This window comes from Giraffa tippelskirchi, chromosome 5 (genome assembly GCF_054371585.1).
Source record: "Giraffa tippelskirchi isolate mGirTip1 chromosome 5, T2T-mGirTip1v1.2.pri, whole genome shotgun sequence".
Taxonomy (NCBI): Eukaryota; Metazoa; Chordata; class Mammalia; order Artiodactyla; family Giraffidae; genus Giraffa; species Giraffa tippelskirchi.
In genome coordinates, this window is record NC_137279.1 from 144,505,513 (window position 1) to 144,532,232 (window position 26,720).

Here is a 26,720-nt window from a genome sequence, read left to right on the forward strand (position 1 = left end):
CTTTTTCTCTCTGCAAGATTGAATGGGAATGGATGGAGCACACAGACAAAGACTAGCCATGCACGGCTGATACTTACCAATCCGTTTCTCACTTTGACAGTGTCTTCTGAAAGTGACTTTTGTATGTCCTGTTTTCTAAATGCTTTAAAAGTAACTCCTTCCCTTCACATCCTTTGAACCTGAAGCAGTAACATCTTGAAACATTGATCTATTAGCTGCTAGCTTTCATTAATTTTATCCATTCCTGAAGGCAGAGCCACATTGGTGTCCGCTTAATGAAGACCCATTTAGGGCAGCTCAGGGCCCTTTATCAGGCCTGAATTAGCTTTGCAGTTTTAATAGGAACTATAGCTTTCTCAGTTATTACTTAATTCGATAATGTGCCCGCATTTGCTAATGTATTTCTAAAGTGGGAGGCAAGCTGCAACTGCTCATCTGTCCATAGGTAAGCATAATGTCTCACACAGGCTCTGCTACCTCTCTGGGAGACTTAACATTCATTTTGCATCTGTACACGGCCAGGCACATAATCCCCTTCTTCAAGTGTTGAAAGTAGCACCATGTGCCAGTGTCAGCTCTGCAGCACCTCTAGGGTATTTCAGTCTCAGGATGTGTTAATGCAAATGTGTAAATGTCAGCCAGCTAGTATTATGTATGCACCCCCATCATTCAAAGGGGGAAAAGAGATCCATTTTGGTTCAGATTATTTTCACTACAAGCCCTTTAATTCCAAAGTTTCCTGGTTTGTTGAAGGTGGTTGTTTCTCAGAAAAAAAATATTTGGTAAGTGAAGATATAATGGTGACCACTACACAAAGGGCCTAGAATTCCAAAGAAAACTGAGCCCCAGAAGATGAACAGAGAAAGGGCAAGCAGCCTCTCTTTTTGTTCTCTCAGTCCTTCCCACAAGGTCACCCTTTCTAATTGACAAGCCAAATAATTTTATTCAGTAACTGATAAGAAAGCAAATTAAATTTCATCTGGTTTGAAAAATTATTCCAACATGTGTATGATTTGGTCTAAATTCATTCTAAGAAATTTAACAGGGTACATATTTCTTTTATTACTTCATGTTTTCTCAGTAATGAATTCCTTGAGATAAAAATTAAAACCTCTAGAAAAATAAAGAGATGCCCACTGTAAATGGAGGAGGGGGCTTATAGTTTTTAAAAGGATTTTGATAATTTGAAGAAACAAGTTGAGAGGCAAATATTTCTTTGAAGAACTCCATTTAATCATTTTCCTATCATGAATCACTTTAATGACTAGGGACACTTTTTTTTTTACCTCTATAAATTATACACCATAACGGTGACATAATGTCCCCACTAAAAACCTGATGATGAAAATTAGCACTTACCTCCAGAAAGTGCAGGCAAATCAACCAAATAGTTTACACAAAAGTCAAATTATACGGACATTCCTTTTCCCTCACCCCTTCATACCTGCAATGTTATATTCCACTTCATTCTATTTACTTAGAAAAATTATAAAACTTTTGTTAGGATATAACCAATACACACTTTGTGAGCATGGGCTCACACAGATGCTTGCATTAAAACATCTTCTTTGATGCAGAATAATCTTAAAATGTTCACAGTAATCATATTTCTGGTTGCACTGTTACTCTTAATTCTAAGAGTGTTATGTGTATACTGTGGGATAAAGCAGATGAGTGTTTACATTGGTGTTTCTAGAACCTGTGATTGCCAGCAAGGCAGAAAGAAGACAAATGTAAAATAGATGTGATAAAATAAAAACCTGATAGTCCTCAATTTGAATTGGAATTTTCAATTTGAACTTATAATGATTTTATCTTTAAACAGTATACATAGCATGTGTTGTTTATATTAGTTCAGTCTAATGGAAAGACCAAGAAACAAAGACCAGTCCAGGAGTTATGAGTACCTGTAGAGCCAAGATTATGCTCTCTTCAATACTATCAATAAAAGGACCCAAGTTCTTTGGGAAAAATGTCTGGATACGGCATGCATCAGGATATGTACAGGAAAAGCCTTAAACATCATATAATACTAGGAAACAAAAAAGAATTTATAAGACTTTGTTTTACAAGACTACTAAAGACATGTCAAAAGGATGCAAAAGCCAATTTGAAGAGGTTACCATAGCTCAAAATAGGACGATTTTAGCATAAGAACATAATTTTAATGAATTAAAGTATTTCAAATAGATTTAAGTACCTAAGTCGATATATAAATACTGAAAACAATAAATTTACTGGTCATGTTTTGGAGGATGATGGTGTCAATGCCTTAAAACCAATAAATAAAGAAAAACTTGTACTATCTTCAATCTCACAGTAACCAAATGGTTAATGACAGCAAGTTTATAATGTATATCAGCTAATAATGAAAAAGAAATGATGAAATATCACCATTTTGCACCATAATTCTAATGAATTATTGGATCTAGAGAATGATCTGCTAACATAAAAAGAGAGAAAACAGTCTTCATTCTGATAGAAGTATCACCTAATAATCTTGATTTAAGAAAAAAAAACAATTTTTAAAATTAGGCCCAAATCCAATAAATCCTCAATATCAGTAAGTCCCCTACATAGAAACCTTCAAGTTGCAAGCTTTCAAAGATGTGAACATGTGTTGAATGTCCAATAAAGTAAGTTATTCCCATGTCTGGCATACACTGTCATGCGTGTGTATCCTCTACAAGTGGTTGTACAGTACTGTATAGAGTACTGTAGTACAGTATCTTTATTTCAAGCCCAGGATGTCCAGAAGCAAGGGTGAAAGCAACGGTGACGTGTCTGGTACTGCTAAGAAGTGCCAACTGTTGTACTATACTACTGTACTTTTCAAGGTACTCTAAGATTAAAACTATTTTCTTTACTTCTTGTGCTTGCTTTTTATGTATTATTTCTGTGAAAAGTATTATAAACCTATTACAGTACAGTCCTATATAACCAATGGTGTTAGTTGGCTACCTAGGTGAACTTTGTTGGACTTAAATGAACAAAAATTAGACTTACAAATTCACTCTTGGAATGGAACTCATTCATATGTAGGGGACTTACTGTACATAGGTATCAAAGCAGAAGAAGTAATATAGGGGGGCAGTCAGCAAAATATAGATTGTGGACAAATGATTAGATTTTTTCTATAATAAAGGGAAAGGGTGAGAGGAAAGAAGCCATAGATTAAGAGAAATATAGGAGACATATCAATTATTTGTAATGTATAGACTAATGCTAATACTTATTTGAACATGTACAGACCTTAATACTAATCCTGAGTCAATTAACTGTAAAAATATTAATGAGATCTTTGGAGAAATTTGAAAGCAGGCTAAATATATATTGTTATTAAGAAAGTATACTGATTTTTATGCGGGGCAATGGCATAGTGTTTATTTTTAAGAATCTATCTTTTAGAGATAAATGCTGAAATATTTATGAATGAAAATAATATGATGACTGGCACTTGCTTCAAAACAAACCTTGGGAAGGGAGAAAGCAAATAGAGGTATAGATGGAACAAGACTGGCTATGAGTTAATAATATTCAATCTGAACTGTGGGTACACAGGAGTTCATTACAGGATTAGTCTCTCTATAAGTGTGACATTTCCCTTCATAAAAAGTTAAAAAATGTCTCTGTTTTGTGGCAATGAACATCAGGTCACTATGGGAAATCTTTAACAATCAATTCAACACAGCTATATTTAGGACACATTAAAATCACAGTGGAGATAGCAGCCCTTGAGATCATTTTGGTCATTCAAATAGAGTTTACCAAAACTATCCATTCTGCTCATTTCTATTACTTGGTTGTCTTCTTTGGTCTGGTTGCAGTATTCAGTGAAACACTAGACAGGATTAGATTTGGGGGACAAAACAGCTACAAAGTACCAGAAAATCATTTTGGCTTGTTTTTTATACTTCTATTTTGGTAACTCTATGAAATGAATGATACCTGCAAAATTAATTTTAACAACTGAGTTTTTTTTTCCTACTATATAAACAGATTTCCTCCTTACAGCCAGTAGGAAAATGAACCTCCCAAAGCTATTCTTTCCCAGCACTTGTTGCCCAGTTCACAGATCCGCGACAGTGCTGTCTCTGAAAGCTCACAGCAAAGCCAACATGATACAAGCAAAACACATGGGGACAGACAGCATGCTGAGTTCTTCTCTGATACCCCTAAATTATTCAAGGGCCTATAGTTATGACTAGGTGATACCCCAAGGGCAAACTATTACTAATGAAAAACCAACTATACCTAATTAACTGCATTGCTCTGGGCGAGTGAAAAACCAGAAATTTCCGAAGCCACTTGAGAATGATCGTATTTATATAGAATGATGATACAGGTTGACCGTATTTCTTTGAAGCACATACCTCCTCCTTTTATCCCTACTGCCTGTCTCTTTGGACCACTTACACTACACTGATTCAAATCTAAACACTGGGAATCTTCTCACTAACTCTAAAGTGGAAGGGGCCACTATCAACGGCTGTTTACCTTGCGTTTCATTAGGAGCTACGTATTTTTGGTGCTTGGAAGTAGAAAACACTAAATTTGACCTACATTATCAATAGGAGAGTTGGTCCACATAACATTTTAAAAATAATTACCAGCATTAAAACTCTATCCAGAGATGTTAGAAACTCCCTTTCTCAAACACATATCCCAATACAGTTAAAGGTTTAAATTTGATAATAATAAAGGAGAAAAGATATATATCTTGAGGAAATCAGAATGTTAATATTGGAATTATAGTCAATGCTCAATTTATCCATGATATTGCACAAGTAAGCAATATTCAATGATAATTCAAAATTTTAACAGTTTCAATATTTTTCCTTCAGCAGTTCTTTATCAGTACTAGATATATGAACTAAAATAAAAGATAGACTGATTTACAACTCTGCTTCTTTCTCATATACTGGTTACCTTTCTAAAGAAGAAGAAAAAAAGTAAGTTATATGGGAGAAGAGGAGGAGGAAGAGGGAGCGGCGGGGGGGAAGCAGGAAAAGTAAGGAGCAGGAGAAGAGTAAGACAAGCAGACCTCGGGAAAGGTGGTTTACAGAATGCTGCAGAAAACCAGATGTAGTAAAAATATGCAAATTGGTTTTTAGCTAATTGAATGAATGGTATATATATATATATATCTCATTCCTCGTCAAGAACCCACTGTTAATGATTTTAAGTAATGCTTAATTTCAACATGATATTCTGCTTAACATGTTAAATGCTAAGTTATGGTGATCACAAGCTCACAAGCGCAGGGCCTATTTGCAGGCAAGAAGCTCTGCAACCTTATTACAGAATCGATAGCCTGTTCTGTTTTGCAGTCTCAGTAAATTTTTGCCACAACTTGCAAAGAAGTTTAGGTCCTAAAGTTCTTAACATTTCTATTTTGAGGCAAAAATGTGTAGACTTCTTTCAGCTAATATCCGATTTAATCAATAGCAAATTGAACTAAATAAGAACAAACCTAAAGATATCTTGGGAAAGCAGTCAGTGTTTTTTTTTGGGGGGGGGGAGGGCCTTCAATCCAATCAAAATGAAGAGAGAGAAGCTGGTGCAGGTGGACTAAATGGGGCCTCACTGCTGGCTCATCAAGTAATCATAATACTCAAAAACATATAGCAACCGGTTTGAAAAATAACTGTTCATTTAATAGCTGGCAAAAGAACTCTGCAAAGACTTAGCATGAAAGACAAAAAGGCCACTTCTCAGCGGACTCACCTGTCTTTCCCAGTTTCCTTCTTAAACACTCCATCGCAGTAACTCATGCGCTTCTCGGTGGTCACATAAATTTGGGCATTGGGATAGATGTCAACTGTCTTTTTCAACATGTTGTACACAATGCCATTGCCATCTTTCCTCATATTGCGGAAAGGGCCCCAAATAACATAAATAGTAGTGTTTGCCTCCTTGAAAAAATAATCAGGGTTTTTCAGCAAGAGAGGAACGCTGGTATGGGATACAACGCGAATCATTGTCATGCGGCCAACATCCTCTTCATAGCCCTTGGTGGGTGCATTGTTCATTCTCCAAATGCAGGATGACTGATCTATCTCGTTCCCCACCTTCTGGCCGACCATCTGACCTGAGTTTGACACAATGGCACAAAGATTACAGTCCAGTTGCAAAGGCTGAAAAACAGAAAGAGAAACAGGGCAGGGGGGGGAGAAATGTGTAAATTAGAAAGTTCCACATATGCCAGCAAGTTCTTCTGGGAAAACAGAAATTCCAGATATTGTGCATAATTGCTGAGTGTGGGAATATCTCTGAAATATATTTATACTAATCCAACACTAGCTCCACAGGATATCAAGCTTGGGGCAAGCCTCCATTTAAAAAGTGAATATGGATTGCTAAGAAATAATTTTCATTTCTTTTTCTTGTGTTGGTTTAAAATTCAATGAAAAAGCAGTCATTTGTTTCCCACTTTTTATGATGCCTTTTCATTCAAAACTGTAGTTTCAGATGAAATCAGGACATACAGAAAGATTTGCTCTCTTTAATAAGGATGGTGGCCAAAAAAAGAAAGGCAAAAGGAGGATATATAGGCATCAATTCTGAAGTTTACTTATATGTATGAATGATTATGCAGCGGTTGATAAAAATATAAAAAATTCAGCAAATGATGAGATTCTGAATTTTCAAAACCCAGAACTACTGAAGATTAATTTCAGGCTAGCAAAAATATTATAGAGACTCTTAAAAAATTCCCTTGCATCGCCGTGGTTAAACAACCGTTGTGCTCTTGTTTATTCTGGTTGGATAGGCAAGGCTTCTTTTTAAGAACTCAAGGAAGGCACATACACAGACAGTCTCCACCATCCTTTTATTTTATTTTATTGGAGTTTAATTGCTTTACAATGCTGTGATAATTTCTGCTGTACAATGAAGTGATTCAGCTATACCTATGCATATATCCCCTTCCTATTGGACTTCCCTCCCCCCATTCCCTGCATTGTCCCACCCATCTAGGCCATCACAGAACATTGAGCTCGGTTTTCTGTGCTATACCGGAGGTTCCCACTAGCTATCTATTTTACACATGGTAGCATATATATGTCAATCCTAATCTCCCAATTTGTCTCACCCTTCCCTCCCCCTGACTCCGCCTGGTGTCCACATGTCCATTCTCTATGTCTGCATCTCTATTTCTGCCCTGCAAAAAATCTGCCATTTTTCTAGATTCCACATACTTTAACCAATGAGGTGACAGAGACTCATAGAGACTAAGCATCAGCTTTCAGGGCTGGCAGGTGATAAAGTTACATTGGTAGATTCAAATCTAGATCCAACTCTAAACCTACTGCTCTCTTCCTTATTCTCTGCTTGTTTTTTTTTTTTTTCCTTCCCAGATGGCACTAGTGGTGAAGAACCACCCTGCCAGTGCAGGACACAGAAGAGACACAGTTTCAATCCCTGGGTCGGGAAAGTCCCCTGGAGGAGGGGACAGCAACCCACTCCATACTTGCCTGGAGAATCCCATGGATTCTCAGAGGAGCCTGGCTGGCTATACAGTCCATGGGGTTGCCAAGAGTTGGACACGACTGAAGCGACTTAGCATACTCGCAAGCAAACCAAATACAGTCGACACTGCGGATGGAAATTACCACACTATCCGGGTTGCTTGGATCTATGGACGCAGAACTGTAGCATATGGAAAGCCCATGGCATGGGAATTGAGCATCTGCAGGTTTTGGCATCCACTGGGGTCCTGGAATCAACGCTCCTCAGGTATGGAGGAATGACTGTAAATTCCTTTTACGATTCCCCCACACATAAAGAAAAGCAAACTTTTAAACAGTGAGTGATAAGGGGACAATGCACTTTGCTGATATATGCCTTACTTCTTTTCTTTCTGTGAGATTCTACATTTATATCTGATATGTGATCCCAGATTTCTTGGTGCCTATTGGTCAGTGGCTCCTTCCACACTGTGTATTAGTTGTGTTACAATTTATTATTTAATTATGTCTGTCTACTAGAAAGTAAACTCCATAAGAGTAGGCTCAATGTCTGTCTTCATTTAACCCCACTCCTCAGAAATCCCTGGAATACTATAGTATTTCAAATATACAGTGGTCAAGTTAGGAAATGAAAGCAATTTAATGAAAAGAATTTATTAGGACCCTGAACATAATATTAGGGAGGAAGTGGACTTTTTCGATTCGTCTAGAATTGCTCATTTAGTTAAAAAGAGAAAAGCAATCCAGAAGAAACACATCAACATACCCACAGTTTCAATCTAGGCGAGTGAATCTATTTATCTGAGATGTCAAAATTAAGAATTTTAAAAATCCTTACTTATACAGCCCACAAAGGTCCAATCTGAAGTGCCTTAAAAGTCTGCTATGAAAGGGACTGACTGTCCATTGCTCCTGCTCCACTAAGATTTCTAAACTAAGGTGGGCAGCAAGTGGTCCAGGCACCATGTCAGAATAGCTTCTCTCAAGATGGGTGAGTGTATTAGGGCACTTGGCAATGGGATTTCCTAGGTTGGTGCCATAGTGAAGACTTCACCAAAGGGCAAATGGAGGCAGGCACAAGGGGATGCCTCGTAGAATCAGGCATTGATTTAAGCCCCTTCCTCGTGCATTTAAGCCCCTTCCCTACAATCTTTGGGAAGATTGTAAGGAAGAATACAATGTTCTTCCCGACATCCATTAGACTTAGCTGAGTCCTCCAAACTCAGCCACACAAATCAACGCCTTATTTAATTTGTGTGTCACATGACACATTCCAACTTATCACCAAAATGCATATGGTGCCAGGAGGTTAGATTCCATTTAGTGTTCCAAGAAGTTGCTTCCCTGTATAATAAAAACATTTTGGGGGTACCACTCGCACACATTAAAAAAAAAAAACAAAAGAACAGAAAGAAAGATATAAAGAAAAAGCCTTGGAGGTGCTGTAATACCCAACATGCAGCTATTTGCATTGGATTTCCAAGTCATTCAAGTGAATTAGCTGGTTTAGGCTGCAGTCCATGGGGTTGCTAGGAGTCGGACACGACTGAGCAACTTCACTTTCACTTTTCCCTTTCATGCACTGGAGAGGGAAACGGCAACCCACTCCAGTATTCTTGCCTGGAGAATCCCAGGGATGGGGGAGCCTGGTGGGCCCCCGTCTATGGGGTCGCACAGAGTCGGACACGACTGAAGCGACTTAGCAGCAGCAGCAGCTGCAACAAGGCTTCATTTAACTAATAAGAATCAGCATACTGGTTTCACTTGACAATTGTAACCTCTGAGAGTGATCAGTTAAGACATCACAGTCTGTTTCATGACAACATTACCAGCTGTGCAGGTATGAGGTCAGCAGCTGACTAATAACTTGAGGGCAAATATTGGGAACAATGGCCTCTTGTTTATATGACAAATACATAATTGGGAAGGTGCTATGAATATAATGCCTTTGAAGGTAGGTGGTGATCTTTAAATTGCCCCTTTCTTTTTTTTTTTTTATTTATTTATTTATTTATTTATTTTTACCCCCCTTTCTTTTATACTATTCACTTAACCATATTGTCACCAAGGCCAGAGTTGTAAGAGACTTCCTCATGTCATACTGCTTGGTCTCAGACCTGCCTAGCTCTCTGGCTTCCTGAATGAGGTACCAGGAGTCATGGCTGCAGGGGTGACTGTTCTATTTACCACATGGTTGCAGGAACCATCTTTATAGTATGATAGGAGTGCAGGGCTAGATGAATGAAACATTCCTAATCATAATCAGAAGTTTCAGGTAACACGAAGAACTTGTTAAAGCACAAGGGACTCATTTATGTTTGAAGGCACTTTCAAACTACAGTAAGCCATGATAAAAAGAAAGACACACCTGAGCAGGAATGGATGGTTTGACCCAAGAGCTGCTCTTATCTGGTTATCTCAGTTCCTTTTATTAGCTTTATCACTGCATCTTGTGATCTCAACTTTCTTTGTTAAAATGTCCTGCTGTTTCTTGAGCTCATTTATGTTATTTGATTTGGGGCTTTTGCTTGAAAATTTATTCCATGTGTGTCCACTCACTCAGTTCTGCCTCAGTAAGCAGTTTCTTTCTAGATACAGGCCCTGGATTTTCTGAGACCTTTGGAAAGATTTATCTGACTCCACTTTATCAAGCCCTATCATAATTTTGAACTCTCCTTTTCAGTTGACTTGTCCCGATTTTTTGTTTCTTTCCATTAAAAACAAATTTGACCTCTTTGTCTTTCCCTCTCATACACTCAAACATCATCAAGCCAAATGCTTTGCTTGAGCTTTGGCTGTGTCTATAAACTGAGATTACCACAAATATTCAGCCGACCATCTGGGCAGCTGTGTTCCTAAGAGAAATCTCACAAATGTCAAATGCTTCCTTTCATCTGAAGTCTAAGATACTGATTTTTTTGGGGGGGGAGCAGTAACATCATTATACAGGCATATCTTATTTTACTGAATTTCATTTTATTGAGCTTCATAGATACTGTGTTTTCTTTTTTCTTTCTTTTTTTTAACAAATTGAAGATTTGTAGCAACCCTGTTTTGTCAAATGATGGTTAAGTATATTCTAGCCATAGAGTATTTTTTAAGTTAAGGTATGTACTTTTTTAAGACATAGGCTATTGCACAACTAACAGACTACAGTATAGTGTAAGCATAACTTTTATATACCCTGGGAAACCAGAAAATTCATGTGACTTTATTGCAATATTCACTGTATTGCAGTGGTCTGGAACTGAACGTGCAATATTTCCAAGGTTTGCCTTATTTGATTTGGGTATCTTCTCACTTTACAAAATATACTACATCTATACCTGCATATCTGGTAATAAATACTCAACTTGGGGAAAGTTAATTCAGTGATATCTAGTAAACAACTGTCAGCTACAAATTGGCACTTACCAAGCGCATGGTTAAGGACTGAACAACAAAGGCATTTGTCATCTGCCTTTACAGAGATTGAATCCCATGCTGCTATAGCTGTTGACCTTCAACAATCCCTGAGGGAGTTCAGGGTCCAGTGAGACACTCTGTGCTCCAGGGAATCTGGTGGGACAGGTCTTCAGATAGTTGGATGTTTTTAGGAACAGATTGTATGATCTCAATCCTTGCATCTCCTCATATCTAGAGAAGCACTAAATCCCTTCATGGTGACATCAGATCCTCATGACTAACAAAAACCTTTTGTAAAATGAGTGCTTCATGGCATTGAACTCCCCCTTCACCAAAACCTTATATATTGACTTCCCCCACTGCCTTTTGGAGCCGTCTCTCAGAGCTATCTGAGGTGCTGCCTCCTGGGCTGCAGTCCTCATTTTGCCCCAAATAAAACTAAACTCATAACTCTCAAACTGTGCATCTTTTTTTTTTTTTCAGTCGACACAACCAAGTAATTTTTACCATGCACTTGTTCCGTGCAAGGCTCTGTTAAGGGTAAAATAATTTTAGGATTTTAATCAGTGTGAATTTTAACCTCAGCATACAGCTCTGAGGTAGGTGTGTATGTTTTATGATCAGCTAGCATCAATTCATATACTACTGGTTGGCTGAAAAGTTTGGGTTTTTCCATAACATCTTACGAAAACCTGAATGAACATTTTAGCCAACCCAATGTTTTAAAGGTCTAATGGACTGCCTTGAAAAACAAGTCCTTTCTCTGCTAAAACAAATCTTGACATTTGCCTCCTTTTTAGAAAAAGAATTTGATTCCTATCTGACATGCAGGGAGAGGATGAGAGAGGCAAGAAACAGTGTGATGGAGACACATAAATACGGAGTATTATATTTATTGGTATTAACATGATTAAATACCTAATATGGGCCAGTCATCCTGCCTAGCACTTCATTACATTATTCCATTCAGTTCTCATAGTAAAATTCTCCAAAAGTTAGTTTTTACTTCATATTATTGAACTGAAATTGAAGTGAGCATGATGTCCAGTGAGTACTAGATATCTTTCAGGTTAAAAAGACAGCACATATTATCTTTTGTGAAATGCACTCATAGCACTAATAAGAAGTGAGAGATATTAAAGAAAGATTTATTATGAATTTGCACTATCCCTAATAAACGTATAGGCAAACACCTCAACTCTCACTCAGTATTATATTAAAACTATCTACATTAAATTATAAATCAATGCTTTTAAATATGCTGGTGGCCAAAAATTTCACCAAAAGAGGACGTTTCTTAACTAATGAAAGTCTCCTCAGGAGTGTTAGGGTTTTGTATGGGGATAGAAATAATCTCTCCTTTCTGGCAATGACATTATGATGGCATAAGAAATTATGTGGATATTTTTTTCTTAATCTTTAAGTTTAAAATATGGCTGAAATTTCAGCCTAAGATAAACTAATCATGACTGATTTTATTAGCTTTAAAATTGTCCTCCACATTTTTTCACTCAATTTGCTTTTCAAACTTTTTTTGTAACAGGAGTGAGTTGTGTTTCTTTCTGAAACATTAAATTATTACAGTCCACGTCTGAGAAAACACAAAGCCATGGCAGATGCTTTTGTAAGCTGGTCTCCATGGCTAAGGGAATACCTCTCCCCAGTGCAAAGTCTCCTGGAGGTAAATTCACTTTAGAAGCTCACAGTGGCTACTTTCAACTTCTTGGGTAGCAAAGATAGCTGAGATGCCCAGCCCTCCTCTTACTCTTTGACTCACTCACCTTTCCATACATATGAAGACTCTAGGACACTGCCTAGGTACTATGTTCATCCTTAGATCATTTTACAGTATGTGGATTTTTATTTTTAACTTATCATAAGCATGGGCATTCAGCACAGAAATGAATTCTTGTTTGCACAAATGCGGAAGAATATAAGTGCAAGAGAATCCTTGATACTATGGATGTAAGAGAGGAAGATGTGGCTATTCTAATCTCTTTTGAAGAGTCTGTGGTATTTTAATAATTAGCTTTATTTTCCTGTGACTAAATATTATTTAGGCAGACTCTAGAAACCAATTAGCCATGACATGCGCAACTGATCCTTGTCTGGTTAAAAAAAAAATGACCAAAACTAACAGGTCATTCACTCTGATCAGGAAGTCTCACCTTTTATTGAGTCACAGTCACTTTTCTCTTCAAATTAGGACACATATAGTTAAAGGCTTCTTTCTGTTTCTCTGCTCTAAATTTACACACACACACACACACACACACACACACACACGTACACGCACACACACAGAGTCACCCTCATCCTGCAAATGAGACAGCTCATTCTCCTAACCACTTTTTCCATCCTGTTCATTACCAACCAAACCACTCTGGAAAATTTCCCTTCTCTGTTCTTTGGGTAAGAAACTGACAAATTGCCCTATCCTTTTTGAATGATATATTGGGACAACTGCCAAGCACTTTACATTTTAATCAGTAAGAAGAATGAAATATTTAACCTTTACTTTTTTCTCCATGAATAGGCTTATAGACAATAGAATAGATAATTAAAATCTGTGAATTAAAACTTGCAAAACAGTGTGGTTTCCCCAGCAAAGAGAAATGGCCATGTACGAAAGGTCACCTGTCAACTAGTTCTAGTTATTAAATCTCTGCATTTATCACTGTGGTGGCTCCATAGAAAACGAAGGTCAAGACATTAAATTATGAAATAGTCAGGATTAGAAAAGGTCACTAAAAACTCAACTAAAATTTAACCAAACCTGCTAATTCCACATCCTCTGAAGCAAGCAGTCACAGCCAGGAATGAAACACACACTGGATGGAACTAATCTATCTCCCTATTTTATCCCCATATTCAAAATGAATTTCCGTTTGATGTTTTGAAGTCTAAAATGAAACTTGCTCATCTCAAATAAAAACAGGAGCTTCGATAAATATTTCACAACGAAATCATGTTTGAATCGAACCAACTTAAATTATTAAAAACATTGTTTTACACCACTCTAAGGATTGCTTTCACTTCAATCATGAGAATGAAATTTAAAATATTAGCAATGGGGCACTCCTGGCATCTTAAATGCTTTACAGGACAATTAGCAAATTCACCACTCACTAATTTCCTACTTTAATGTGGAAACAAATGAGATCTTTGCTTTTCATCATGCAATTTGAATGAATTTGAACAAAGCAGGTTGAACAAAGCTCCAGAGACACACTCTTCAGTTTGCTGTCATTTATTTCTCTACTCTTCCTGAATGTCTTTAGAGTTTTAGTTTTAGAGGCTTCAACATGTATAATGATGCCATTGGGGAATAGATTTTGCCTTTATTCTCCTTGATGTTCTTTTGAGGTCTTTCAAGTGAAAGGTACAAAAAAGGCATTAACAATCTGGCATTGTTTTTATTGCTTGACAAAGAAAAAAATGTATTTTAATTTTTCCCATGTTTCAGGAATGATTAAGCAAGCTGTTTTCATCCACACTGAGTCACTTTCAGCAGACCTCTAACTGTGAGCAAAGACTTGTAAAGATTGTTCTAAAGAGAATTCAACACAGTTCAACCAAGCCAGCCTGTATATATACTTCTTTGCCCCTCCACAATCCCGCTTCTTTCAGTTAATGCAGCTTTCAAAAGCAGTGTGTATAAATCATACAGTATGAGTAACTGCACATAAAAAGACAGATTTGCTAACCCACGGGTTGGCTCTGGCTCTCTGTGGATTTGGGATATGGCATTTACCTTGATTCCTACACGGTGGCATTATATCCAAGCATAAAACTTAAAAGGGGGGTGCATAAAAATGTTAATGTCAAGAGATAATTCTAAAACCAGCAACATAAAACTCTGTTTCTCAGTCACCATAGATGATATGTTCTCTTCATTTGGAATTTCCTTTAGAAAATGGATCTGCATAATCATGCAGGCATGCCAAATGAAAGCAGTTTGCTTTCTCTGGTGCATGTGTGTCCAACTCTTTGCGAGCCTATGGACTGTAGCCTGCCACGCTCCTCTGTCCATGGGATTCTCCAGGCAAGAATACTGGCGTGGGTTGCCATGCCCTCCTCCAAGAGACCTCCCAGACCCAGAGATCAAACCTGTGCCTCCTGCAGCTCCTGCATTGCAGGCGGATTCTTTATCGCTGAGCCACTGGGGAAGCCCCTTGCATTCTCTGGACTAGAAGACAAATGAGTCTTTTCAAACCAAAAAAGAATTTTTATCTATAGACTGAGAAAATGGGAGTAATTCTCACTGTCAGATCATAAAACAATTTGACTGATTTTGAGGCCAGTTTCAGTTCAGTTCAACTCAGTCACTCAGTCGTGTCCGACTCTTTGCAACCCCGTAAACTGCAGCACACCAGGCCTCCCTGTCCATCACCAACTCCCGGAGTCCACCCAAACCCATGTCCATTGAGTCAGTGATGCCATCTAACCATCTCATCCTCTGTCGTCCTCTTCTCCTCCTGCCCTCAATCTTTCCCCGCATCAGGGTCTTTTCAAATGAGTCAGCTCTTCGTATCAGGTGGCCAAAGTATTGGAGGCCAGTTTACGTCTGGATTATATTTCCATATATCTATTACTGATTAGATAGCATTAAACACCTTTATGTTCTGGCTAGAATTTGCTTTGGAACCTAGGAAACTCATGTTACCTCATAAATGTTCTTAATTGTCATGTAGAATTTTTGCCAGATATATAAAGCTAGCGATAAACTGAACATGTGTTGACAAATATTAATCTTGTTCTATTTTCTAAGCTGAAGGATGCTTTAGTGGGTTTATAGTTTGAGAAGAAGGGCTGGTGGAGATGAGAAATTGCAAATACATGACAAAGGCCTGCTAATGGAGTGAGAACCTAGAAAAGATAAGAGTCAATAACTTAAGGAATATTACTGATGTTGTTTAGTTGCTAAGTCACGTCCGAGTCTTTTGTGACCCCATGGACTGTAGCCCGCTAGGCTCTTCTGTCCATGGGATTTCCTAGGCAAGAATATTGGAGTGGGTTAGCATTTCCTTGTCCAGGGGATCTTCCAGACCCAGGGATAGAACCCAAATCTCCTGCATTTGGTGGGTGGATTCTTTACCACTGAGCCATCAGGGAAGCCCTTGAGGAATACTACTGGGTCATAAAAAGAATGAAATATTGCTATTTGCCACAACATGGATGGACCTAGGGATTATCACACTAAATCAAATTAAGTCAGACAGTGGAAGACAAATATTATGACATCACTTATATGTGGAATCTAAAAAATAATATAGATAAACTTATTTATAAAACAGAAACAGATTCACAGTCATAGAAAACAAACTTATGATTATCAAAGGGGGAATGGGTGGGGTGGGGATAAATTAGGAGTATGGGATTAACAAATGCATATTACTTTATATGAAATGGGTTTCTCAGGTGCAGAAGATGCAGGAGAGTTGGGTTTGATCCTTGGGTTGGGAAGATTCCCTGGAGTAGAAAAAGGCAACCCATTCCACTATTCTTGCCCAGAAAATTCCATGGACAGAGAAGCCTGTCAGACTACAGTCCATGGAGTTGCAAAGAGTCAGACACAACTGAGTGACTGAGCATGCATGTAGTGTATATGAAATAGATAAACAACAAGGATTTACTGTTGAGCACAGAGAACTATATTCAACATCTTTTAATAACCTATAATGAAAAAGAATCTGAAAAAGAATATATATATATATATATATATATATATGGTGTATAACACAATACTTTAAATCAACTCTAGTTCAATAATAAATAAAATTTATTTTATTTATACAGTTGGATGGGCAGCCTTTGCAAAAATAGACACTTCTTCCCCTAAGACAGGAAAAAAGAATTAAGAACGACAAGAAACTGTGACCTTACAAGAGTGGACTACAACCAGAGTTTACCTCAGATTCCCTTACACTTCTATAAAGCAAGTAAGGGTTAACTGAGAGACTTAGAGGTAAGGTTAACAGGATTAAGGAGAGATATGAACTTTTGAGAAAGAGAGCATTTTGGGCAAGAATCAAAAGGATTGCCAATTGTGCCACAGTTAGAATTTAGAAATTACATATTTTTGATGACAACTGTAAGATTCTGTATTCTTTCTAAGTACTGTTTAGGGGCACAGAGGCAAGGATGAAGAGAGTTTATCCAGCTTCATCCAGGGCTGAAGCTTGGGGCAAGTGGTATACTGAAAGTTTGACAATGAGAAGTAATTATGGGCACTAATAATATAAATTTCAAGCTGATAGTGGAAGGAAATAAATGGTAGGAAAATGAACAAATGGAAGAGAAAAGGAAACAGGAATGTCTTAGTGGGGTTATGTTCATTCAGTGGAGCTAGGGAGAGAGATGCTTGTATCGTATATCCTAAGATATGCTTATTTGGGAAATAAGGAGAAAAATGTGGGTGATTTAGGCTCTAAATTAAAGGCCTATGATTTCAATTGAGAAAGATTTCAGGAAAGAAGCTGTAATGTAAGTCATTCCTTCCAGTTTGGAAATGCAAAAACCAAAGAATAGAGAATATTCAAATTCATTATAGTTAAAAAGTACCATGTTCTTGCATTGAAAGAATTAGTATTGTTAGAAGACCACACAACCTAAGGCAGTCTACAGATTCAATGCAATCCCTATCAAAATATTAGCATCATTTTTTTTCACAGAACAAAATCAAGTAATTTAAAAATTTGTATGGAAACACAAAGACCATGAATAGCCACAACAATCTTGAGAAAGAAGAACAGAGTTGAAGGAATCATGCTCCCTGACTTCAAAATATACTACAAAGCTACAGGAATCCAAACAATATGGTACTGGCACAAAAACAGACACATGGGTCAATGGAACAGAATAGAGAGCCCAGAAATTAACCTACACACTTATCGTCAATTTATGATAAGGAGATAAAAATATTCAATGGAGGAAAGACAGTATCTTCAATAAGTAGCATTGGAAAAACTGGACAGCTATATGCAAAAGTATGGAATTAGAACATTCTCTAAAACCATATACAAAAATAAATTCAAAATGGATTAAAGACCTAAATGTAAGACAAGAAAATTTCTAGAGCAAATCATAGGCAGAACACTCTTTGACATAAATTGTAGCAGTATTTTTTGGACTTCTATCCTAAAGCAAAGGAAATAAAAGCAAAAATAAACAAATAGGGCCTAATTAAACTTAAAAGCTTTTGGACAGTGAAGGAAACTATTGACAATCAAAAAGACAACCTACTGAATGGGAAAAAAAATCTGTGAATAATATGGCAGTTAAGGGGTTAACATCCAACATATATAAACAGCTCACACAATTCAATATCAAGAAAATCTGATTAAAAAATGGGAAGAAGACTTGAATAGACACTTTTCCAAAGAGGAATGCAGATGACTGACAAGCATGTGAAAAGATACTCAATATTGCTTATCATCAGGGAAAAGCCAATCAAAACCACAATGAGATATCACCTCACATCTGTCAGAATAGCTATCATCATATTACAAATAACAAATGTTGATGATAATGTAGAGAAAAGGAAACTCTTGTACATTATTGGTGGGAATGTAAATTGGTGCAGCCACCATGGAAAACAGTATGGAGGTTTCTCAAAAAACTAAAAATAGAACTACCATGAAAAGGTGAAAATGTTAATCATTCAGTTGTGTCCACGTGGAGTAAAGCCTGCCAGGCTCCTCTGTCCGTGGAATTCTCCAGGCAAGAATATTGGACTGTGTAGTCATTTCCTTATTTAGGTATCTTCCCAACCCAGGGATTGAACCCAGGTCTCCTGCATTGCAGGTGGATTTGTTACCATCTGAGCCACCAGGGAAGCCCATTGGTGGGAATGCAAACTGGTGCAGCCACTGTGGAAAGCAGTATGGAGGTTTCTCACAAAAAAAAACAAAAATAGAACTTTCATATGATCCATGGGTACATATCTGAAAAAAACAAAACATTTATTTGAAAAGATACATGCATCCCAATGTTCACAGCAGCACTATTTACAATTGTCAAGCTATGGAAGCAACCTAAATGTCCATCAACAGATGAGTGGATAAAGAAAATATGGTATATGTATCCAACAGAATATCATTCAGCCATAAAATAGAATGAAATTTTGCTATTTGTAGCAACGTGGATGGACTTGGAGGATATTATGTTAAGTGAAATAAGTCAGACAAAGAAAGACAAATAGTGCATGATATCAATTATGTGTAGAATCTAAAAAATACAACAAACTAGTGAAATAAAAAAAAAAAAAAGGAGACTTACAGAGAACAAACTAGTGGTTACCAGTAGGGAGTGGCAGAGGGAGGGGCAATATAGGGATGGGGAATAAAGGGTTATTATGAAATTATACGAAATCATGTGTGTGAAACTTTTGAAAATTGCAAAGCACTATGGAATTTAAATAATCTTTTATTCAATAGAAATAAAGAAAGAACTAGAATGAGAACCAATTCTGCTTCAGTATGTTAACTTGCAAAATTCAGACTACCCCTTCCATGGTAGATAGCTAAAATAAGTAGAAAAAAAATAAAAATCATCTCTTGAAGACTATCCAAGAACTAACAAGGTAGTGGAGAATTGCCAGCATAGAGAAGTCTTGAATTCTAGGAGGTACATCAACACTAAGGAGTATTTTTACCCTGGAGGTATTTGTGGCTCTGGAATAATTAGCAAGATTCTGCTTTTGTCAGTCTCTTGGGTCTAAGAAGATACAGATCACAATCCAGAGCCCCAAAAGAGTAAATCAACATCCACTTTGAGCGAGGACTCCTAAGACGTATTCTAAGAATAAATTTTGAAATAAACCAGTCCTGTAAAAATCTGTCATCTTCTTTAATGTCAGTTGGTTGGTTCTGAAAGCCTGTTTTGGAAATTGCGTTATATAATACTAAACTTCTAAATGACCTTAGATACCTGGAAAAATTAAAGGAATTCTTCCCTGGGGGAAGATAAAGCACCCCTAGACCTCAAATTACTGCTACAAATAAAATTTCAAATACATTGCCCAACACACAATCTAAAAATCCCAGACATACGAAAAGACAAAACATTATTAGAGGAAACCAGCAGAAATAGTCCCATAGGAGCTCCACATTTGAAATTACATGGCACAGACTAAAACAACTATGTTCACTGTGTTCAAGGAGATAAAAGCCTAGTGAAAATGTTGGCAGGGAAATGAAAACTATACAAAGTGATGGACCATATGTGAAAAAGAACCACTTAGAAGTTCTAGAATTGATAAATATGGTGCATGAAATAAAGAATTCAATGAATGTATTTAACACCAAATTAGCCAGACAAACTTGCCAGAAAAGTTAAAGAGAATTAGTGAACTAGAAGACAGAAGCAACTGTTCAGAAAGAAACGTGAGATTAAAAAAAGAAAGAGAGAGACAGAAATGCAGAGAATACAATATAAAGGCCTAACACAGCTTTATTGAAATACCAAAGAAGGAAAGAGATAGAATGGACAGAGGTCAGTAGCTGAGAATTCCCTAAAACTTATAAGAATCTCCAAATTCAAAAGGCTCAGCTGATACCTCCCAGGAGAAATAAATAAAAATAAATTCACATCTAAACATATTATAGTGATGCTTCATAAAAACAAAAACAAAGAGAAAATTTCAGAATTAAAATTACTATGCTGCTGCTGCTGCTAAGTCGCTTCAGTCGTGTCCGACTCTGTGCGACCCCATAGACGGCAGCCCACCAGGCTCCGCTGTCCCTGGGATTCTCCAGGCAAGAATACTGGAGTGGGTTGCCATTTCCTTCTCCAGTGCATGAAAGTGAAAAGTGAAAGTGAAGTCGCTCAGTCGTGTCCGACTCTTAGTGACCCCACGGACTGTAGCCTACCAGGCTCCTCTGTTCATGGGATTTTCCAGGCAAGAGTACTGGAGTGGGGTGCCATTTAAAATTACCATAAAATAGCATATAATTTGAGATGGGGGTAAATGGAGTAAAAATATCTTAAAGTTCTTATATTGTCATAGAAAGAGGATAACATTATAATTTTCTAACCTTAAGATGTCTGGTGGTATTCCTAGGGCAGGAGTTCTCACACTTTTTGGACTCAGGTACCATAGTCTTGATAATTATTGAGTGTTCTAAGGATCTACTGTTTATGTGAGCTGAATATACATCAATACTTACCATATTAGAAATTGAAAATGAAAAAACTTTGAATATCCATTTATTAAAAAACCCAATAATATGACCATTTTATATTAACTTAAATAACACATTTTTATGAAAAGTAATCATATTTTCCACAAAAATAGTGAAAATAATACTATTATTTATATTATAGTTATACAAATTTCTTTAATGCCTAGCCAAGCTAGATTCTCACAACTCTCTCTGCTTTCAATCCATTAAAAAATGCTGCTTTGGTTGAAGTAGATGAAGAAAATCCAGTTTCACAATGATATATACATCTATAGTAGGAAGAGGGAGATAATTGTGGATATTTTTATTTGAATTTATACCAAAATTTGATGAGGCAATTTCTTAAAGTTTATTTGCAATATGAAATCTAAAATCATATCAATAAAATTGTCTACTGCTATATTAGAATTCATTTGTTTAGCATCTTGCATAGACCTTTAATTCATGTATGATTTTATAGCACCATACACTGCTAATTTGAAGAAACATGAGTCCAATAAATTATGCAGATATTTGAAACACTGATATTTCCCAATGTATATTTTAAACACATTAACTGATATTACCAGTGAATTCATCAGAAAAGCCTTTAGGTTTTGGAAAACCAGAAAGCTGATGGTGACAAATAGAAATTTTCTAAAATGCTAATTTTGACTTGAAAGTTCAATTCTTGTCATTAGCTAAATATGCTGCCTGTTATTTTCTTGAAGTGACAAGCTCATTTCATTCATGTGAGAAAATGTCTGCCAAATACCTAAATCTGAATATTCATAATCTGGCTGTTATGAATCTTGGCTGTTATTTCAAGTAAAAATGATGCTCAGTGAAACTTGCAACTCGTATGAAACTTTTCATAATAAAAGTATTAGGAAGAAAAATCAATATAACTTGCAACATTAATAATAAAATCATATGATCACATCAAAAGAAAAATCATATGATCATGTGGTCATCTCAGTAGATGCAGATAAAGAATTTAATAAAATTCAACACCGACTAATGATTAAAAACTCTCAGTTAAGGGAAGGTTACAGGGAGATTCCTTAACCTAATGAAATGTTTCTACAAAACCAAAATTCTATAGCAAACATTGCACTTCACATTTAATGGTAAAATGCTGGAAGCTGACTCTTTGAAATTGGGATTTCCACTATCAACATTGCTATGCAATATTATACTGATGTCCTAGCCATTGAAGCAAAACAGTGAAAACTATATAAGGATTGAGAAAGAAGAAAGAAAATTATAATTATTCACAGATGACAACGGTGATGCGTTTAGGGCAAACCACCCCAAAATATGCCACTTGGCATTCTGATTATTTTGAATTAAAGCTACTTAAGAAATTCATTGTTTCTTTTTCTAAAAGGTATAAAAGCTGACTGCTTTGGTCACTTCTTTCAGTCCCATATTTTTATGAACTGCTATATGTACACAATTAAGTTTGCTTTTCTCCTGTTAATCTGTCTTATATCGGTTTAATTATTAGTCTGGCCAAAGAACCTAGAAAGAAGGGGAAATTTTTCCTCCCCTAAAGTGGTATTGAATAATCCACCTATAGTTCGTTATCATTTTTATTAGAGTTAGAATTGTTAGATACAAATTAGAATGCAAATCAACTGTATTTCAATATAGTAGCAACAATAAAAAATTTTTAAAGTAAAGCATTTACAATGACATCAAAATATAAAATACCTAGGAATAACCCTCATAAAATATGGGCAAGACCTCTGTGGAGAAAATAACCAAAATTTATCAACAAATGTTTTAAAAACTTTACATAAATGGAGGGTTATAACATGGGCATGGAATAGAAAACTTAGTAAGTAAAGATATACATTCTCCTCAAATTGGTCTAGAGATTCAAGGTTGTTGTTCTAGCACAAGAATAAACAACAATCCCCAAGGAACACAGTATGGGGCCCACAAATTTGTGATGAAAGCACCAAGCAGAGTAGTGGAGAAAAAAGTCAGGCTTTTAAAAAAGTGGAGCTGGAAGGACTGGATAATTTTATAGAAAAAAAAAGTACATTTAGACTCTTAATTATGTGAAAAAATCTGTTTCTGGTGAACTGGAAACCTGTATCTGAAAGACAAAACAGTAAGCTTTAAGAAAAAAAAAAAAAACAGGGAAAACTTTAAAAATATCAGAATAGGAAATTTTTTCTTAAGACATAAAAGCACTAACAAGAAAGAGCCTGATAAACTATATTAAACTTAAGAACAACTGTTCATCAAAAGATGGCACTGAAGAGTGAAGAGGCAGGCCACAGAGAAATTTATACAGTTGAACCTTGAACAACACAGGTTTGAACTGCGAGGGTCTACTTACACAGGGATTATTTTTTCAAATACTACAGTACTATATGGTCTACTGTTGGTCGAATCCACAGATGTGAACCCAGGAATATGGAGGAATCATGTCTTTGGAGAACAGATTATAAATTAAGCCTGGATTTTCAACTGCATGGAGGGTTGGTGCCTCTAAGCTTCTTGTTGTATATGCTTTCCACTGTATGTACTTTCTCCCTCTCCTTGAGATGCACGCATGCACCTGTGAGTGTGTGTGTGTGTGTGTATCCTAGAAAGAGTTAACATACAAAATATATAATGAATTCATACAAATTAATAATAAAAGACAGTAGACAGCCAAAGCAATTGAAAGACTGGCAAAAATTCAGTCATTACATAAAAGAGGAAATTCAAACAGAAAACAAATATAAGAAAAGGTGCCTATCATAAGTAATAAGAAAAAAGCAAATTAAAACAATGAGAGGTATTTGTACATCTACCAGGTTGCCTGTAATTAAAATGTCTGACAATACAAAGTGTTAAAAAGGATGTATAGTAACAGGAAATCTCAAGCAATAACTGATAAGACTGTGAAGCTGTACCTTGATCCTATATACTTGAATATATGTATATACCCTAAATCCAGAAATTCTACTTCCTGCTAGGTATATCCTATGAAAATGCATTCTTTTGTGTACCAAGATTCATTTACAAGAATATTCAGAGAAGCATTTTTTATAACACCTTTAAATGCAAGTAACACAAATTTTAATCAACAAACCTGTACAAGGGAATACTATCTAGCATCGAAAACAAATGGACATGAATGAATCTTAAAAATATTATGTAGAGCAAAGCCAGCTACAAATGAACACATAGTAAAACATTTTATTCATATAACACTCTTAGTAATCTAGGAATAGGATTTTTTTTTTAGGGGCTTCCCTGGTAGTTCAGATGGTAAAGAATCTACCTGCAGTTTAGGAGACCAAAGTTCCATCCCTGGGTCAGGAAGATCCCCTGGAGAAGGGAAAGGCAGCCCACTCCAGTATTCTTGCCTGGAGAATTCCATGGACAGAGGATTCTGGCGGTCTACAGTCTATGGGGTCACAAAGACTTGGACACAACTGGACTGAGCAACTAGAACATACACACAGGGTATTTTTTAATGTGATTAAGGACCATCATTCTGAAACCAAAACCAAAAGCACAGTGAACAGTGCCCTATCAGAGTAGCAGTCACATGTTATAAGATGGTAGTTAGTTCAGTTCAGTTGCCCAGTCATGTCTGACTTTGCGACCGCTTGGACTGCAGCACGCCAGGCCTCCCTGTCCATCACCAGCTCCCAGAGTTTACCCAAACTCAGGTTCATTGAGTCGGTCATGCCATCCAACCATCTCATCCTCTGTCATCCCCTTCTCCTCTTGCCTTCAATCTTTCCCAACATCAGGGTCTTATCAAATGAGTCAGCTCTTTGCATCAGGTGGCCAAAGTATTGGAGTTTCAGCTTCAACATCAGTCCTTCCAATGACACTCAGGACTATCTCCTTTAGGATGGACTGGTTGGAACTCCTTGCAGTCCAAGGGACTCGCAAGAGTCTTCTCCAACACCACAGTTCAAAAGCACCAATTCTTTGGCACTCAGCTTTCTTTATATTCCAACTCTCACATCCATACATGACTACTGGAAAAACCATAGCCTTGACTAGACAGGCCTTTGTTGGAAAAATAATGTCTTGCTTTGTAATATGCTGTCTAGGTTGGTCATAGCTTTTCTTCCAAGGAGTAAGTATCTTAATTTAATGGCTTCAGTCAGCATCTGCAGTGATTTTGGAGCCCACCAAAATAAAGTCTGCGACTGTTTCCATTGTTTCTCCATCTATTTGCCATGAGGTGATGGGACCAGATGCCACGATCTTTGTTTACTGAATGTTGAGCTTTAAGCAAATTTTTTCACTCTCCTCCTTCACTTTCATCAAGAGGCTCTTTAGTTCTTATTCACTTTCTGCCATAAGGGTGGTGTCATCTGCATATCTGAGGTTATTGATATTTCTCCCAGCAATCTTGATTCCCGCTTGTGCTTCCTCCAGCCCAGTGTTTCTCATGATGTATTCTGCATAAAAGTTAAACAAGCAGGGTGACAATATACAGCCTTGATGTACTCTTTTTTCTATTTGCAACAAGTCTGTTGTTCCATGTCCAGTTCTAACTGTTGCTTCCAGACCTGCACACACGTTTCTCAAGAGGCAGGTCAGGTGGTCTTTAGTAAAGCAGAAGTAGATGTTTTTCTGTAACTCTCTTGCTTTTTCGATGATCCAACAGATGTTGGCAATTTGATCTCTGGTTCCTCTGTCATTTCTAAAATCAGCTCGAACATCTGGAAGTTCATGGTTCACGTATTGCTGAAGCCTGGCTTGGAGAATTTTGAGCATTATTTTACTAGCATGTGAGATGAGTGCAATTGTGCAGTAGTTTGAGCATTCTTTGGCATTGCCTTTCTTTGGGATTGGAACGAAAACTGACCTTTTCCAGTCCTGTGGCCACTGCTGAGTTTTCCAAATTTGCTGGCATATTGAGTGCAGCACTTTCACCGCATCATTTTTTAGGATTTGAAATAGGTCAACTGGAATTCCATCACCTCCACTAGCTTTGTTCATACTGATGCTTCCTAAGTCTCACTTGACTTCACATTCCAGGATGTCTGGCTCTAGGTGAGTGATAACACCATCGTGATTATCTGGGTCATGAAGATCTTTTTTGTATAGTTCTTCTGTGTATTCTTGCCACCTCTTCTTAATCTCTTCTGCTTCTGTTAGGTCCATACCGTTTCTGTCATTTATTGCGCCATCTTTTCATGAAATGTTCTTTGGTATCCCTAATTTTCTTGAAGAGAGCTCTAGTCTTTCCCATTCTATTGTTTTCCTCCATTTCTTTGCACTGATCACTTAAGAAGGCTTTCTTATCTCTCCTTGCTGTTCTCTGGAATGCTGCATTCAAATGGGTATATCTTTCCTTTTCTCTTTTGCTTTTTGCATCTCCTTTCACAGCTATTTGTAAGGCCTCCTCAGACAGCCATTTTGCTTTTTTGCATTTCTTTTTCTTGGGGATGGTCTTGATCCCTGTCTCCTTTACAATGTCATGAATCTATGTCCTGATTTTGATAGACATCAGGCACTCTGTCTATCAGATCTAGTCCCTTAAATCTATTTCTCACTTATACTGCATAATCATAAGGGATTTGATTTAGGTCATACCTGAATGGTCTAGTGGTTTTCCCTACTTTCTTCACTTTAAGTCTGAATTTGGCAATAAGGAGTTCATGATCTGAGCCAATGGTCTTCAGAAACAGTGTTTTGGTAGCTCAGCTGG

General features: G+C 36.9%; 1 protein-coding gene across 2 annotated transcripts in view; it reads right to left on the reverse strand.

The window, feature by feature from the left end:
* The window catches only part of ST6GALNAC3 (ST6 N-acetylgalactosaminide alpha-2,6-sialyltransferase 3), a 630,739-nt gene that overhangs the window by 247,732 nt on the left and 356,287 nt on the right, over nt 1–26,720 (reverse strand). The window contains exons 1-2 of one of the 2 annotated variants that reach the window (XM_081490157.1): nt 15,323–15,501; nt 5,728–6,137 (exon numbers count right to left, since the gene is read on the reverse strand). In XM_081490157.1, the coding sequence (XP_081346283.1) occupies nt 5,728–6,137; nt 15,323–15,325 (413 nt within the window). In that variant the 5' untranslated portion in view covers nt 15,326–15,501. Of the gene's footprint in view, nt 1–5,727; nt 6,138–15,322; nt 15,502–26,720 lie in introns of those variants that run through there. The other variant, XM_081490156.1, reaches the window with a different exon arrangement.